Source organism: Eleutherodactylus coqui, chromosome 7 (genome assembly GCF_035609145.1).
Source record: "Eleutherodactylus coqui strain aEleCoq1 chromosome 7, aEleCoq1.hap1, whole genome shotgun sequence".
Lineage (NCBI taxonomy): Eukaryota > Metazoa > Chordata > Amphibia > Anura > Eleutherodactylidae > Eleutherodactylus > Eleutherodactylus coqui.
The window spans coordinates 99086329-99104063 of record NC_089843.1 but is presented as its reverse complement, the minus strand read 5'-3'; the positions used below and the strand labels follow the sequence as shown (position 1 = coordinate 99104063).

Sequence of the window (17735 nt, the reverse complement as noted above, 5' to 3'; positions counted from 1 at the left end):
TTGTGTTGTGTGACAGAAAATCCTATCAACCACTGATATCAAATACGTTTGTACGTATGAAATGCAGGTTATCAGCGTTTTGTGCTATTTTCCAATTATGGTTTAATGACCAAGGGGAGACTAGATAACGTCCCCTTTTGTTATGTCAAACCATAAGGTAGAATATCTTGCACTTTTGTGAGCAAGCGACAGAACCGCTGGTTAGATGCAAAGAAACCTCACTAAATTATCAGAGGCTTCCAAGACAGCAGTTATGTCTACAATGCTCACAACTCAAGCTGAAAGATAATTAAAGCTGCAGATCATTAACATGGGCTATCTAGACCCAATATAGGCGCCTCAGTAAATTATTATCTCTGATTAAATAGCGGGCTATCAAGGACACATAACATCCACTGACCCATAAAGGTATCAGTAAGATTTGGATGTAAGGTCAGTGATAGCCAAATTCAGCCACTAAAGATTATAATTAGAGCTGATACTTTAAAAGATGCTAAGAAAAATCAGATTGCTGAGTGCGTCAAAAGATTCTAAATGTCTATAGATAGCCTTTAGATATATCCGGATTGAAATAGGATAGATCAAATAATAAGGTAAAATAAAAAAGATGCAGCGCCTGTAGCTCTGATGGTGAGCTAGAGGCATATGTGGCAGTCACTGAGTGAGTGCATTATATAGCCCTCAAAAAAACACCCCTTGGGGAGGAGTCCATAAGTTGTACCAATCCTGATCAGAGGGGCATGTCTAGGGGAGTGGTCCTGGAAGTCTTCCAAGCACTCGGTTCCATATTCATTGAATAAGCGATTTAAAAGAGACAGACAGTGATAGTATGGACAAAGACCTTTATTAGGGATGAATCGCTGCTTAGCGATTGCTTTGTATCCCCTCCGATTGCCTGGTACAAAGCGTTGTCAGCCGGAGGAGTTAAGAACACTTCCGTGTTCTTCTGCGCATGCGCGAGCGGCGTCGTGACGTCGCTCCGTTCGTCATGTGATTCATGCGTGCCATACTGACGTGGTGCGTTCCACAGTGCCGGGATGACATTTCTAATGCGGAAGTGTCGACGTTTACTGGTTGCTAAGCAGCGCAGGCCCGTTCTTTTTGTCCATAGCGAAAATGTTACATATCGCTGTCTATGGATCAGATTAACCATTCACCACAATGTCTCCGGTATATATCATATACTAATGAGAAACATGGATACCCAGTGCTATGGCTGTATAGATAGTAAGTAAGATAGCTGGTATTTATAGTCATTATAGATTTCACACTTGATATGCAACAATTATCTGCATAGCAGCAGTTATTATCTCCGTAGAATACAACTATATTGATATGCATTCTGATCCAGGACATTTTTAGATTGCAAGGATGAGGATCATAGTATCTGGTTGTCAGAAGTTTTAATGCATTATCGATGCATATTTGGTCAAAGGTAGAACTTATATTACATAAATCAAATTATGCAATAACTAGAGCGGTGTTCTCTGAGAAAGTCAATATTTTTAGAGTTAAATCAAGTTTTACAGGAAGCAATTGAAGCATAAATTAACATTGAGGCCAGACGGGCTGAGTGACTCCATGCGATATATCCATGCCGTTTCTTTCTGTAAAAGGCGTTTGTCTAGATTGCCTCTGCGACCGTATGATTTTAGTAGCTCAATGCCTTGAAATTTTAAACATGACGGATCGCCGTTGTGTTCAGACCAAACGTGGTCCGCCAATGGCGTCGATTCATGGCGTTCGATGTTACCAATATGCCCCTGAATTCTACGGCGAAATTGTTGTATAGTTTTGCCAATGTAGTTTTTTGGACAAGGACACGTTGCCATGTATATGATGTATTTGGATCTACAGTTAATAAATTCTCGGCATTGGTATACTTTATGAGTTACGGCGCAGGTGAAAGTATTCCCTTTTAGAATTAGTGGACAGACAGAACACCCCTGACAGGGAAAGGTTCCATATGGTTTGTTTGTTCCCAACCAAGTTTTTCTCCTCTCATCCGTATGAAGGTGGCTCTTAACGAGATGATCTTTTAAGTTTCGTCCCCTCCGAAAAGTGATGAGAGGTGATGGTGGTATAAACTCCCCAATATCTTGATCATTTTTCAATATGTCCCAATAGTGTGTTAGAATGTCTCGTACTTTACCAGATGCCGTATCATAGGTGCCGATTACTCTGACAAGTTGGTCAGTATGGCGTTCTTTCGGTGTTAAAAGAGTGGATCTATGTTGTTGTGATGCAAAACCACAAGCTTCCTGAACAACTTTCTCTGGATAGTCTCTATCCCTGAACCTTTTTGTCAATTTCCTCGCTTCTTCCTTAAAGGATATATCATCGGAACAATTGCGTCTAATGCGCAGAAATTGGCCTTTTGGTATCCCTCTCTTAAGAGGGGTTGGATGGAAGCTTTGCCACCCAAGGAGGCTGTTTGTGGCGGTCTCTTTTCGATATAGAGTAGTAGAGATGAGGCCACTTTCTTCTTTCCGAATAAGTAAGTCCAGGAAGGGGAGGGTAGTAGTACTGGTTTCATAAGTGACATGGAGATTAAGGGTGTTGACGTTTAGCATATCCACAAAATTAGAGAAGGATTCACTCGAGCCATTCCAAAATATCAAGATATCATCGATATACCTGAGCCACATGATGATATTATCTGACCATGTGATGTTATTCATGACGAACCTTTCCTCCCACCAGCCCAGGTACAGGTTGGCATAGGATGGGGCACAAGGCGTCCCCATCGCTGTACCCCTGAGCTGGTGGAAGTACTTGGTGTCGAACATGAAATAGTTGTGGCTCAGTGTATATTCTAGGAATCTCAGAACGCATAAGTTGTGGTTTGAAAAGTGAACCCCTCGTTGTTCTAGGAAGTACTTGGTTGCATTCAAACCTCCCTCGTGTGGAATGGAGCTGTATAGCGATTCTACATCAAGTGATGCTAGAATGGTGTTGGAGTCGACTGTGACACCGTCCAGCAAACGTAATACGTCCATTGTATCTCTTACATAAGAGCGCAAAGATGTAACATGCGGACGCAAGATTCTGTCAATATAGATGCTAAGATTCTGTGTCAAGTTGTCGACTCCCGACACAATGGGTCTCCCTTTGATAGGGTTAGTGCCCTTATGCACTTTTGGTAGGGCATAGAAAGTTGCTATTGTTGGATTTGAAGGGTATATAAATTGGTATTCCTTATCGCTGATACAGCCCATTCCAAGTTCGTGTAACAGCAAATTTGATCCGTTCGTGTGGACGAAGGACATCTCCCTCTTCACGAGGAAACTGAGATGGAAGAAATATTTTACCATCAAGAATAGAGAAAGGATGAGTGAGCTAGGTCTTGAGCTAACAGACCTACCTGGCCTCCAAGCTCTTCAAGACCTTGAGGAAGAGAACTGCAGTCCTTTGGGGGATGGTCCTTTTACATCATTAAAACCCCCTAACACTTCAAATCCACCTTCACTAAAGAGTGCAGAAATTGATATCTTTGAGAAGCTAGTCAGGAGCGATTTGAAAGCATTACATCAAATGAAACCAAGACACCAAAATCTATCTCAGGGTGAACTCCGTGCTTTAAAAAACTTAGAAACAAATTCCCAATTAATTCTTAAACCTGCCGATAAAGGCGGTAACGTTGTCCTGATGGACAGATGCCAGTATACTGAGATGTGCCAGAGACTTTTGAATGACACATCAACATATGGCATTCTGCCAAATGACCCTACAGTTCCCTTCTTGTCAGAATTGAAAACTATGCTGTTACACGAACTTGGAATGGGCTGTATCAGCGATAAGGAATACCAATTTATATACCCTTCAAATCCAACAATAGCAACTTTCTATGCCCTACCAAAAGTGCATAAGGGCACTAACCCTATCAAAGGGAGACCCATTGTGTCGGGAGTCGACAACTTGACACAGAATCTTAGCATCTATATTGACAGAATCTTGCGTCCGCATGTTACATCTTTGCGCTCTTATGTAAGAGATACAATGGACGTATTACGTTTGCTGGACGGTGTCACAGTCGACTCCAACACCATTCTAGCATCACTTGATGTAGAATCGCTATACAGCTCCATTCCACACGAGGGAGGTTTGAATGCAACCAAGTACTTCCTAGAACAACGAGGGGTTCACTTTTCAAACCACAACTTATGCGTTCTGAGATTCCTAGAATATACACTGAGCCACAACTATTTCATGTTCGACACCAAGTACTTCCACCAGCTCAGGGGTACAGCGATGGGGACGCCTTGTGCCCCATCCTATGCCAACCTGTACCTGGGCTGGTGGGAGGAAAGGTTCGTCATGAATAACATCACATGGTCAGATAATATCATCATGTGGCTCAGGTATATCGATGATATCTTGATATTTTGGAATGGCTCGAGTGAATCCTTCTCTAATTTTGTGGATATGCTAAACGTCAACACCCTTAATCTCCATGTCACTTATGAAACCAGTACTACTACCCTCCCCTTCCTGGACTTACTTATTCGGAAAGAAGAAAGTGGCCTCATCTCTACTACTCTATATCGAAAAGAGACCGCCACAAACAGCCTCCTTGGGTGGCAAAGCTTCCATCCAACCCCTCTTAAGAGAGGGATACCAAAAGGCCAATTTCTGCGCATTAGACGCAATTGTTCCGATGATATATCCTTTAAGGAAGAAGCGAGGAAATTGACAAAAAGGTTCAGGGATAGAGACTATCCAGAGAAAGTTGTTCAGGAAGCTTGTGGTTTTGCATCACAACAACATAGATCCACTCTTTTAACACCGAAAGAACGCCATACTGACCAACTTGTCAGAGTAATCGGCACCTATGATACGGCATCTGGTAAAGTACGAGACATTCTAACACACTATTGGGACATATTGAAAAATGATCAAGATATTGGGGAGTTTATACCACCATCACCTCTCATCACTTTTCGGAGGGGACGAAACTTAAAAGATCATCTCGTTAAGAGCCACCTTCATACGGATGAGAGGAGAAAAACTTGGTTGGGAACAAACAAACCATATGGAACCTTTCCCTGTCAGGGGTGTTCTGTCTGTCCACTAATTCTAAAAGGGAATACTTTCACCTGCGCCGTAACTCATAAAGTATACCAATGCCGAGAATTTATTAACTGTAGATCCAAATACATCATATACATGGCAACGTGTCCTTGTCCAAAAAACTACATTGGCAAAACTATACAACAATTTCGCCGTAGAATTCAGGGGCATATTGGTAACATCGAACGCCATGAATCGACGCCATTGGCGGACCACGTTTGGTCTGAACACAACGGCGATCCGTCATGTTTAAAATTTCAAGGCATTGAGCTACTAAAATCATACGGTCGCAGAGGCAATCTAGACAAACGCCTTTTACAGAAAGAAACGGCATGGATATATCGCATGGAGTCACTCAGCCCGTCTGGCCTCAATGTTAATTTATGCTTCAATTGCTTCCTGTAAAACTTGATTTAACTCTAAAAATATTGACTTTCTCAGAGAACACCGCTCTAGTTATTGCATAATTTGATTTATGTAATATAAGTTCTACCTTTGACCAAATATGCATCGATAATGCATTAAAACTTCTGACAACCAGATACTATGATCCTCATCCTTGCAATCTAAAAATGTCCTGGATCAGAATGCATATCAATATAGTTGTATTCTACGGAGATAATAACTGCTGCTATGCAGATAATTGTTGCATATCAAGTGTGAAATCTATAATGACTATAAATACCAGCTATCTTACTTACTATCTATACAGCCATAGCACTGGGTATCCATGTTTCTCATTAGTATATGATATATACCGGAGACATTGTGGTGAATGGTTAATCTGATCCATAGACAGCGATATGTAACATTTTCGCTATGGACAAAAAGAACGGGCCTGCGCTGCTTAGCAACCAGTAAACGTCGACACTTCCGCATTAGAAATGTCATCCCGGCACTGTGGAACGCACCACGTCAGTATGGCACGCATGAATCACATGACGAACGGAGCGACGTCACGACGCCGCTCGCGCATGCGCAGAAGAACACGGAAGTGTTCTTAACTCCTCCGGCTGACAACGCTTTGTACCAGGCAATCGGAGGGGATACAAAGCAATCGCTAAGCAGCGATTCATCCCTAATAAAGGTCTTTGTCCATACTATCACTGTCTGTCTCTTTTAAATCGCTTATTCAATGAATATGGAACCGAGTGCTTGGAAGACTTCCAGGACCACTCCCCTAGACATGCCCCTCTGATCAGGATTGGTACAACTTATGGACTCCTCCCCAAGGGGTGTTTTTTTGAGGGCTATATAATGCACTCACTCAGTGACTGCCACATATGCCTCTAGCTCACCATCAGAGCTACAGGCGCTGCATCTTTTTTATTTTACCTTATTATTTGATCTATCCTATTTCAATCCGGATATATCTAAAGGCTATCTATAGACATTAGAATCTTTTGACGCACTCAGCAATCTGATTTTTCTTAGCATCTTTTAAAGTATCAGCTCTAATTATAATCTTTAGTGGCTGAATTTGGCTATCACTGACCTTACATCCAAATCTTACTGATACCTTTATGGGTCAGTGGATGTTATGTGTCCTTGATAGCCCGCTATTTAATCAGAGATAATAATTTACTGAGGCGCCTATATTGGGTCTAGATAGCCCATGTTAATGATCTGCAGCTTTAATTATCTTTCAGCTTGAGTTGTGAGCATTGTAGACATAACTGCTGTCTTGGAAGCCTCTGATAATTTAGTGAGGTTTCTTTGCATCTAACCAGCGGTTCTGTCGCTTGCTCACAAAAGTGCAAGATATTCTACCTTATGGTTTGACATAACAAAAGGGGACGTTATCTAGTCTCCCCTTGGTCATTAAACCATAATTGGAAAATAGCACAAAACGCTGATAACCTGCATTTCATACGTACAAACGTATTTGATATCAGTGGTTGATAGGATTTTCTGTCACACAACACAGAATATCGTATACTTTACAGCCCAATACAAGCTCTGCTCCTGATGAACCACTCATACGTGGGGAAACGCGTCGAGCCTGAATCGAGCCAGAATTTGAGCTCACACCGATAGATTCATCTGTTTACCCCAGACAATTTCTGGGTTTAAAATCACCTGGATCTATCGATAGTCTTGTTAATCACACTTATTTGGAGCTTGAATAAGAGCCAAAATTTGAGCTCGCATCGATAGATTTATCCGTATGCCCCAGACCATTTCTGGGTCAAAAAATCGTTTTGATCTATCGATACTTTTGTTGATCATACTTACCTGACCATATACAATATCTGTCAAGAGAGCCCTGACTAAGCAATTAAACTTGCATTGAGAGTTGAACATATACCCCTCAGACTATCTTAAAGGGATCCGAGTATAAAGTGCTTTAGTTTATCTACTTCTGAAACCATACGTATTGATCATAAGCACGATTCGGTCAAGATCATTGGATATTCCCACGATCTAGATGATCAGTGCCTCTTGACTATAAGAACTGTTGTGTGAAAGGGGTTCTTCAAATCCCTTTGTATCTATGTTTTGTGAGTCTTTATAGCCCATATTTGTTTTTTAAAAAGGATCTAATAAAAATTATTATTTTAGTCTATAACTGTGAAGGGCCAAATTTAAATACTATAGACCTACCTGCTTCTGTGAATTGGTTTTGATACTTTATGGCAGGCTTTCTCTCCAAAGATCTTAACTCTACCCTATGGCTGTCAGAGGCTGGGTCGGTGTTTTCTGAAGGTGACTTTACAGCTTCTTCTCAAACTCCCTCTATACAAAAATGTTTTAAGGACCTGACCTATCAGTATAGGGAATTTATACGCAACTGGTGGGAGGTACAGGGACTCCAGAAATATTTGGAACATCGTATAATACCAAGAGGGCTGCGAAACCCCATATTACCACCTAAACGGTTACAAAGTCCGAACTTCCTAAAAAAGTGGGAAGAGGAGTCAACGGCGTCCTCTTTAAGATTAATTAATCTACTGCTGGATGAGGAGAAGTCAACCCTAGGTATTAACCAAAAACAACTAGAGGAGCTGATTGAACGTACCAAAACGTTCAGCGCAGACCCTGAATTTCCAGAAAAAGAAAAGACTCTTCACTCAAATATTGAAAAATATACTATTCAGATAAAAGAGAGAAAACATTCCCAATTTAGTCGGGATTTGTTAGATTTTAAGGAAAACAGAGCTTACGCCGAAAATAAAAATCGAACGGAAACTGATATCAGCTCCTCAGATCTCTCGGAGGGTGACACTTCCTCGTCCAGCAGATATACATCTAGACGCTTTAGGGGTCGCTTCCCCCCTCGTAATAGAGGACGAGGTAGAAGACCTCAAGAGGGGGTCTTCACTGAACCACCCATTTCCCAATATTTTTTGAGGGGGAGACGGGATATTCAGGCACAGATATGACATCATGTAATAAGATGCCTGTGAACACATCGGTCCCTGATCTCCAGCCAGTTGCTAGGAATCAAATCCCTGAAAGTCATCACAATACTTACCAGAATCAAAACGAAAAGAGACTGCAAGTCGTTAATCTGTCCTGTCATATACTTACTAAACAGGAACAGAACTTGTTGGAGAGGGGGCTGTCCTTCGTCCCCACGACCCGATTTGATCCGTTCGTGTGGACGAAGGACATCTCCCTCTTCACGAGGAAACTGAGATGGAAGAAATATTTTACCATCAAGAATAGAGAAAGGATGAGTGAGCTAGGTCTTGAGCTAACAGACCTACCTGGCCTCCAAGCTCTTCAAGACCTTGAGGAAGAGAACTGCAGTCCTTTGGGGGATGGTCCTTTTACATCATTAAAACCCCCTAACACTTCAAATCCACCTTCACTAAAGAGTGCAGAAATTGATATCTTTGAGAAGCTAGTCAGGAGCGATTTGAAAGCATTACATCAAATGAAACCAAGACACCAAAATCTATCTCAGGGTGAACTCCGTGCTTTAAAAAACTTAGAAACAAATTCCCAATTAATTCTTAAACCTGCCGATAAAGGCGGTAACGTTGTCCTGATGGACAGATGCCAGTATACTGAGATGTGCCAGAGACTTTTGAATGACACATCAACATATGGCATTCTGCCAAATGACCCTACAGTTCCCTTCTTGTCAGAATTGAAAACTATGCTGTTACACGAACTTGGAATGGGCTGTATCAGCGATAAGGAATACCAATTTATATACCCTTCAAATCCAACAATAGCAACTTTCTATGCCCTACCAAAAGTGCATAAGGGCACTAACCCTATCAAAGGGAGACCCATTGTGTCGGGAGTCGACAACTTGACACAGAATCTTAGCATCTATATTGACAGAATCTTGCGTCCGCATGTTACATCTTTGCGCTCTTATGTAAGAGATACAATGGACGTATTACGTTTGCTGGACGGTGTCACAGTCGACTCCAACACCATTCTAGCATCACTTGATGTAGAATCGCTATACAGCTCCATTCCACACGAGGGAGGTTTGAATGCAACCAAGTACTTCCTAGAACAACGAGGGGTTCACTTTTCAAACCACAACTTATGCGTTCTGAGATTCCTAGAATATACACTGAGCCACAACTATTTCATGTTCGACACCAAGTACTTCCACCAGCTCAGGGGTACAGCGATGGGGACGCCTTGTGCCCCATCCTATGCCAACCTGTACCTGGGCTGGTGGGAGGAAAGGTTCGTCATGAATAACATCACATGGTCAGATAATATCATCATGTGGCTCAGGTATATCGATGATATCTTGATATTTTGGAATGGCTCGAGTGAATCCTTCTCTAATTTTGTGGATATGCTAAACGTCAACACCCTTAATCTCCATGTCACTTATGAAACCAGTACTACTACCCTCCCCTTCCTGGACTTACTTATTCGGAAAGAAGAAAGTGGCCTCATCTCTACTACTCTATATCGAAAAGAGACCGCCACAAACAGCCTCCTTGGGTGGCAAAGCTTCCATCCAACCCCTCTTAAGAGAGGGATACCAAAAGGCCAATTTCTGCGCATTAGACGCAATTGTTCCGATGATATATCCTTTAAGGAAGAAGCGAGGAAATTGACAAAAAGGTTCAGGGATAGAGACTATCCAGAGAAAGTTGTTCAGGAAGCTTGTGGTTTTGCATCACAACAACATAGATCCACTCTTTTAACACCGAAAGAACGCCATACTGACCAACTTGTCAGAGTAATCGGCACCTATGATACGGCATCTGGTAAAGTACGAGACATTCTAACACACTATTGGGACATATTGAAAAATGATCAAGATATTGGGGAGTTTATACCACCATCACCTCTCATCACTTTTCGGAGGGGACGAAACTTAAAAGATCATCTCGTTAAGAGCCACCTTCATACGGATGAGAGGAGAAAAACTTGGTTGGGAACAAACAAACCATATGGAACCTTTCCCTGTCAGGGGTGTTCTGTCTGTCCACTAATTCTAAAAGGGAATACTTTCACCTGCGCCGTAACTCATAAAGTATACCAATGCCGAGAATTTATTAACTGTAGATCCAAATACATCATATACATGGCAACGTGTCCTTGTCCAAAAAACTACATTGGCAAAACTATACAACAATTTCGCCGTAGAATTCAGGGGCATATTGGTAACATCGAACGCCATGAATCGACGCCATTGGCGGACCACGTTTGGTCTGAACACAACGGCGATCCGTCATGTTTAAAATTTCAAGGCATTGAGCTACTAAAATCATACGGTCGCAGAGGCAATCTAGACAAACGCCTTTTACAGAAAGAAACGGCATGGATATATCGCATGGAGTCACTCAGCCCGTCTGGCCTCAATGTTAATTTATGCTTCAATTGCTTCCTGTAAAACTTGATTTAACTCTAAAAATATTGACTTTCTCAGAGAACACCGCTCTAGTTATTGCATAATTTGATTTATGTAATATAAGTTCTACCTTTGACCAAATATGCATCGATAATGCATTAAAACTTCTGACAACCAGATACTATGATCCTCATCCTTGCAATCTAAAAATGTCCTGGATCAGAATGCATATCAATATAGTTGTATTCTACGGAGATAATAACTGCTGCTATGCAGATAATTGTTGCATATCAAGTGTGAAATCTATAATGACTATAAATACCAGCTATCTTACTTACTATCTATACAGCCATAGCACTGGGTATCCATGTTTCTCATTAGTATATGATATATACCGGAGACATTGTGGTGAATGGTTAATCTGATCCATAGACAGCGATATGTAACATTTTCGCTATGGACAAAAAGAACGGGCCTGCGCTGCTTAGCAACCAGTAAACGTCGACACTTCCGCATTAGAAATGTCATCCCGGCACTGTGGAACGCACCACGTCAGTATGGCACGCATGAATCACATGACGAACGGAGCGACGTCACGACGCCGCTCGCGCATGCGCAGAAGAACACGGAAGTGTTCTTAACTCCTCCGGCTGACAACGCTTTGTACCAGGCAATCGGAGGGGATACAAAGCAATCGCTAAGCAGCGATTCATCCCTAATAAAGGTCTTTGTCCATACTATCACTGTCTGTCTCTTTTAAATCGCTTATTCAATGAATATGGAACCGAGTGCTTGGAAGACTTCCAGGACCACTCCCCTAGACATGCCCCTCTGATCAGGATTGGTACAACTTATGGACTCCTCCCCAAGGGGTGTTTTTTTGAGGGCTATATAATGCACTCACTCAGTGACTGCCACATATGCCTCTAGCTCACCATCAGAGCTACAGGCGCTGCATCTTTTTTATTTTACCTTATTATTTGATCTATCCTATTTCAATCCGGATATATCTAAAGGCTATCTATAGACATTAGAATCTTTTGACGCACTCAGCAATCTGATTTTTCTTAGCATCTTTTAAAGTATCAGCTCTAATTATAATCTTTAGTGGCTGAATTTGGCTATCACTGACCTTACATCCAAATCTTACTGATACCTTTATGGGTCAGTGGATGTTATGTGTCCTTGATAGCCCGCTATTTAATCAGAGATAATAATTTACTGAGGCGCCTATATTGGGTCTAGATAGCCCATGTTAATGATCTGCAGCTTTAATTATCTTTCAGCTTGAGTTGTGAGCATTGTAGACATAACTGCTGTCTTGGAAGCCTCTGATAATTTAGTGAGGTTTCTTTGCATCTAACCAGCGGTTCTGTCGCTTGCTCACAAAAGTGCAAGATATTCTACCTTATGGTTTGACATAACAAAAGGGGACGTTATCTAGTCTCCCCTTGGTCATTAAACCATAATTGGAAAATAGCACAAAACGCTGATAACCTGCATTTCATACGTACAAACGTATTTGATATCAGTGGTTGATAGGATTTTCTGTCACACAACACAGAATATCGTATACTTTACAGCCCAATACAAGCTCTGCTCCTGATGAACCACTCATACGTGGGGAAACGCGTCGAGCCTGAATCGAGCCAGAATTTGAGCTCACACCGATAGATTCATCTGTTTACCCCAGACAATTTCTGGGTTTAAAATCACCTGGATCTATCGATAGTCTTGTTAATCACACTTATTTGGAGCTTGAATAAGAGCCAAAATTTGAGCTCGCATCGATAGATTTATCCGTATGCCCCAGACCATTTCTGGGTCAAAAAATCGTTTTGATCTATCGATACTTTTGTTGATCATACTTACCTGACCATATACAATATCTGTCAAGAGAGCCCTGACTAAGCAATTAAACTTGCATTGAGAGTTGAACATATACCCCTCAGACTATCTTAAAGGGATCCGAGTATAAAGTGCTTTAGTTTATCTACTTCTGAAACCATACGTATTGATCATAAGCACGATTCGGTCAAGATCATTGGATATTCCCACGATCTAGATGATCAGTGCCTCTTGACTATAAGAACTGTTGTGTGAAAGGGGTTCTTCAAATCCCTTTGTATCTATGTTTTGTGAGTCTTTATAGCCCATATTTGTTTTTTAAAAAGGATCTAATAAAAATTATTATTTTAGTCTATAACTGTGAAGGTCCATACCACTAGCTTGTGCTGGAATGGTCTGCATAAAATCATTCGCAGATGAAGTATATGAAATAGGGACAAACATCTCACTCTGCTGAGAAGGGTAAAACATATTCAAAAGTCCCAGCCACGCTGCAGTGTGTTAGAGCATAAACTTTAAAAACAAAACAACCCCTTCTAATTTGATGAAAAACTTTTTGGTGCGTGTTCTAAGTCCTCATGTCCACAGGCACGCACGGATTTTGAGTGTGGAATCCCGCAGTGGATTCCTTCCGTGCCTGCAGACATGATGCAAAAAATACATTTACTCACCTGTACAAAGCGGGGCGGGTCTCCTCCATCGCGGCCAGATCTTTTTTCTTCTGCACAGCGGATGTGCTCGGCCTGCCAACCGGCGTGCTGCGCGCTTGCGCTGTGCCTTTTTTTCTTTTTAAGACTTCTGCTTTCCCGCGGATCCGTGGCACTTATGCAGTGCCAGCAGCGGGCGTTCCACCTACCGGACAACCTCCATTGACTTCAATGGAAGCCGTCCCTGCGGGATCCACAGAAAAATGGAGCATGCTGCGTTTTCTTCCCCACATGCGATCCCCATGCCGGGTAAAAGAAAATAACATCCGCAGGTATTTAAATACCTGCGGATGCCCAATGATAGTCTATGGGCATATTGAACTGCAGATCATCTACGCAGGTGACCCACGCAGATTCCGCAATTCAATTATTCCCATGGACATGAGGCCCCTGGCTCAAAACTAGCATAAGTTAGATACAACCCGTGACCGTTAATGTGTTAATCATTGCAGTATATTTAAGGGACAGATCCACTTTAAATGTTGTAAATGGTAGCATTTTAGAGGACGACTCTGGATGTTTTCAATTATGAAATCTCCAACAATTCTCATTTTATTTAAAGCCAAAAAGTGTAACCTTAAGCGCAGTCCAAGGGACATCACTTGACCACAACAAGGGCAGTGTTTTGGGCATCTCCCTCCAAACAGCACCACCTGGACTTAAAGGGTAACTAAATGTTTTACAAACTTCTGACATGACATGGTGACATCCAGATAGTCAACCAAGCAGCTTTTACATGTTCTTTGCTGAAAAATAAAGAAGTTGGATTGATATAGTTGCAGTGTGCTGATCCTGCCTGCTATTGATTTGAATCGATGACATGGTGACATAGTTTTGATCGGTGGGGGTCCGGGTGCTGAGACCTTCCAATCACTAAAACAAACAGGCAGAAGCACTCATCTGAGCGTTAAGCCCATTCTGCTGCTTCCATCACTGCTTGTAGTGGTGTACTGGCTTCATGTCCAAAGTCTATGGAGTTTGTCCACCACATGCTAATGGGGGCCGAGCTCACCTGAGCACTTCTGGACGTTGGTTTTATCAATCAGTGGAGGTCTGATCATTGTGACATGTCAGAGGTCTTGATTAGTACAGGTGCAAAGTCAGAAGTTTGTAAAAAGTTTAGTTGCCATTTATTACTAAACTGATAAGTTAATAAAGGATCATAATTTATAGTTTAGTGCAAATATCAAAAAGTTAAAACAAACGGTCTGACCCCTTCTCATCCACTGGTTTCAGTGTGTACATAAATAGAAGCCTTGAGTAGTGTCGTTTCCTAGACTAAGTGCCATCTGCTGTACACTTATTAGGTTATAGATGCAGAAAGTGTGAAGTACCTGCAGTAATGGAATCATCGGTAAGGAGTTGCTTCTCAGGGCTTGCTGATCGTTTAACAAGAATTACAAATGGATTAACCCCTTAGTGACGGAGCTTTTTTGCTTTTTTCCATTTTTGTTTTTTCCTACTCTCGCTTAAAAAATCGTAGCTCCTTTATTTATCCATCGACGTCGCTGTATGAGGTCTTGTTTTTTGCGGGGCGAGTTGTATTTTTCAATTGCACTATTTATTGTACCATATAATGTACTGAAAAACTTTTTAAAAATTCTTAGCGGAGAGAAATGGAAAAAAAAACGGCATTCCACCATCTTTCGGTGCGTCCTGTTTCTACGGCGCACAAAGTGCAACAAACACGACCTGATATTTTTATTCTATGGGTCAGTATGATTACTACGATACCAAACATATATAGTATTGTTTTTGCTGTAGTACTTGTATATATATATATATATATTTATTTTTTTTTAAGATATTTCATTTTTTTCAATTATTTTCTGCGGTCATTTTGTGCGCGCAATACCTTTTTTTATTTTTCCGTCGACGTAGTTGTGCAAGGGCTCAATTTTTGCGGGATGTCCTGTAGTTTCCGATTAGTATCAATTTGGAATACATATGACTTTTTGATCAATTTTATTGCATTTTTTCTGGAAGACAGGGTAACTAAAAAAGTGCATTTCTGGCATTCTTTATTTTTTTTTTTTTCGGACGACGTTCACCGTGCAGGAAAAATAATGCACTACTTTGATAGATCAGACTTTTACGGACGCGGCGATACCAAATACATATTTTTAATTTTATGATTTAGATCTTTTAGTAATTGATATGGCAAAAGGGGGGTGATTTTAAACTTTTATAACTTTTTTTTTTACACAATTTAAAAAACTTTACTGATCTTTTTTCTTACTTTACTTTGAAGTCCCCCTGGGGGACTTTAACATGCGATGCTTTGATCGCTCCTGCAGTATGACGTAATGCTATAGCATTACGTCATACTGCTTTTTTACAGGCAGTCTATCAAGCCACCCTGTGTGGATGGCTTGATAGGCAGTCTGCTAAGGCAGCCCTGGGGCCATTCATTAGGCCCCCGGCTGCCATGACACCTGCACGGCTCCCCCGATCTCACCGCGGGGGGGGCCGTGCGGGACCCCCAAACAGCGTTCGGGGGATTTAAATGCCGCTGTCAGAATTGACAGCGGGATTTAAAGGGTTAATAGCCGCGAACGGCCGAGCGCGGCTATTGTCCGCGGGTGTCAGCTGTAATAAACAGCTGACGCCCGCGCTGTATGGAGGGAGATAGCGGCGCTACCTCCCTCCATACACGTCCTGCAACAGCAGGACGTAGTTTTACGATAGCGCAGTCACTAAGGGGTTAAGTGGCAGCTAATGTCACTTTATCTCCTCTGAGAAGTTAGAGACCCCGATTATTTCCAGTAAGAGGGGCCCTTGTTAAATCTGGCCATCATCCAGGCACAGAGAAGACAATAAGGTTTTATATAATCCAGTGTTTGTCTTACAGATGCACTTCAGAACCTGGTTGGACAGCAGAATGCCCGTCACGGTATAATAAAAATATTCAATGCACTCCAAGAGAACCGAGCCAATAAACATCTACTATATGTAAGCTTTTATGTTTATTTCTCCTCTGTGTCATCAGAATTGGTGTGCCATAAGTTCAAGGCCAGGGATACACTAGTGTTCTCCAACCACATTTATGCATCCATTATAATGGACTTGTTTCCCAGCCTGACTGCGGGTCTTCTAGCCTAAACTCCGAGTATTATACATTCCTGTGATGCTCAGAGCATAGGTCAGTATTACAGATGCATTAGTCTGTTACTAGCCCTAAGGAGTATCCCAGGTGATAAATTCTAAGACTGGTGGAAGTCTGACCTCTGGGATCTCCACCACCAGTTGTAAAAATGGGGGACCCTAGTCTCACATGCCCTCCATCACTACAACCCTGGCAAGGAAGAGTTGGTTTCCATAATGTCTATGGAGTTGTATGGACCAACAGCGTGCATTCAATCAAATGCAGCTCCATGCAGCCAAGCGAGAGCGTAGAGTTGTATGGAGTGGCAGCGCACATTCCACCTCATTGCGGTCGTGGGGGACGGGGGAATGATGGACTGGGGTGGTATTTTCTAACAATCAGACCCCACAATAAACTAGCATTTATGCCTTGTCCAGTAGATGGATGGTGATCGTATCTTTGCAATACCTCTTTAAAATGTTGCCAATTTATTATATATAATTGACCCTTTAATATCCTCTTTTTAAGCTATATTGCTCTATGGACACAACACGGTGATCCTAAGACCGATGATCTTTTCATGTTTTTTCCTCAGGTGTTGCTTGAAGTGCTTCTAGTAGAGTTGTGTCCAGAATTAAGGACTCATTTAGAGCAACTGAAAGCTGGTCCAGTCTGTGACGGCACAAAGTGAACCACTACTTCGAATGTCTGTGTGACAACAGACATGCTAATTACTTTCCTCTTTTCCATAGAGGGCCGACTGAGGACTACTTATTCTCCTGTGTCTTTTTTTTTTCTCCTTTCTTTTATGTGACCTTTACAGACAGAGAAGGCTGTAACGTTAGTATCTGTAGGAGATAATGCTGCATTGATATCGGTTTTATTTAAGCAATGTTATTTGGTTACCGTTCTGTGTAGAATAAGACTCACAATGTTAATATACTGTAAGTAAAGGGGGCATCTTTTAACCTGTTCAGTGATATGTTGACCACTGGACGTACACGACATTTAGGGAGTTATGTAAGATAGTGGCGAGACAGAACTGAATGTTGTACAGATCATTTCCTCATTGAGGATCTTGAACATTCCTTTATTATATCCGGTGTATTGAAGAATGTTTTGTGCAATACTTTATGTAATGTAATTGTGAATATTTTATTCTTTATTGCTTTTATTTTTACCAAAGACTGCCCACTATTTAAACTAAACTATTTGTAAGCAATAAATAAAAAATGAACTCAATTCT

The 17735-nt window shown here is 41.5% G+C and overlaps 1 protein-coding gene across 1 annotated transcript in view; it reads left to right on the top strand.

Annotated features, from left to right (window-relative positions):
• SNX25 (sorting nexin 25) overlaps nucleotides 1-17725 on the top strand; it is a 183554-nt gene extending 165829 nt beyond the window's left edge. Inside the window, exons 18-19 of the mRNA XM_066573454.1 lie at nucleotides 16256-16356; nucleotides 17085-17725. Of these exons, the coding sequence (XP_066429551.1) occupies nucleotides 16256-16356; nucleotides 17085-17180 (197 nt within the window). The 3' untranslated portion in view covers nucleotides 17181-17725. The remainder of the gene's footprint in view (nucleotides 1-16255; nucleotides 16357-17084) is intronic.
• Nucleotides 17726-17735: the final 10 nt, after the last annotated feature.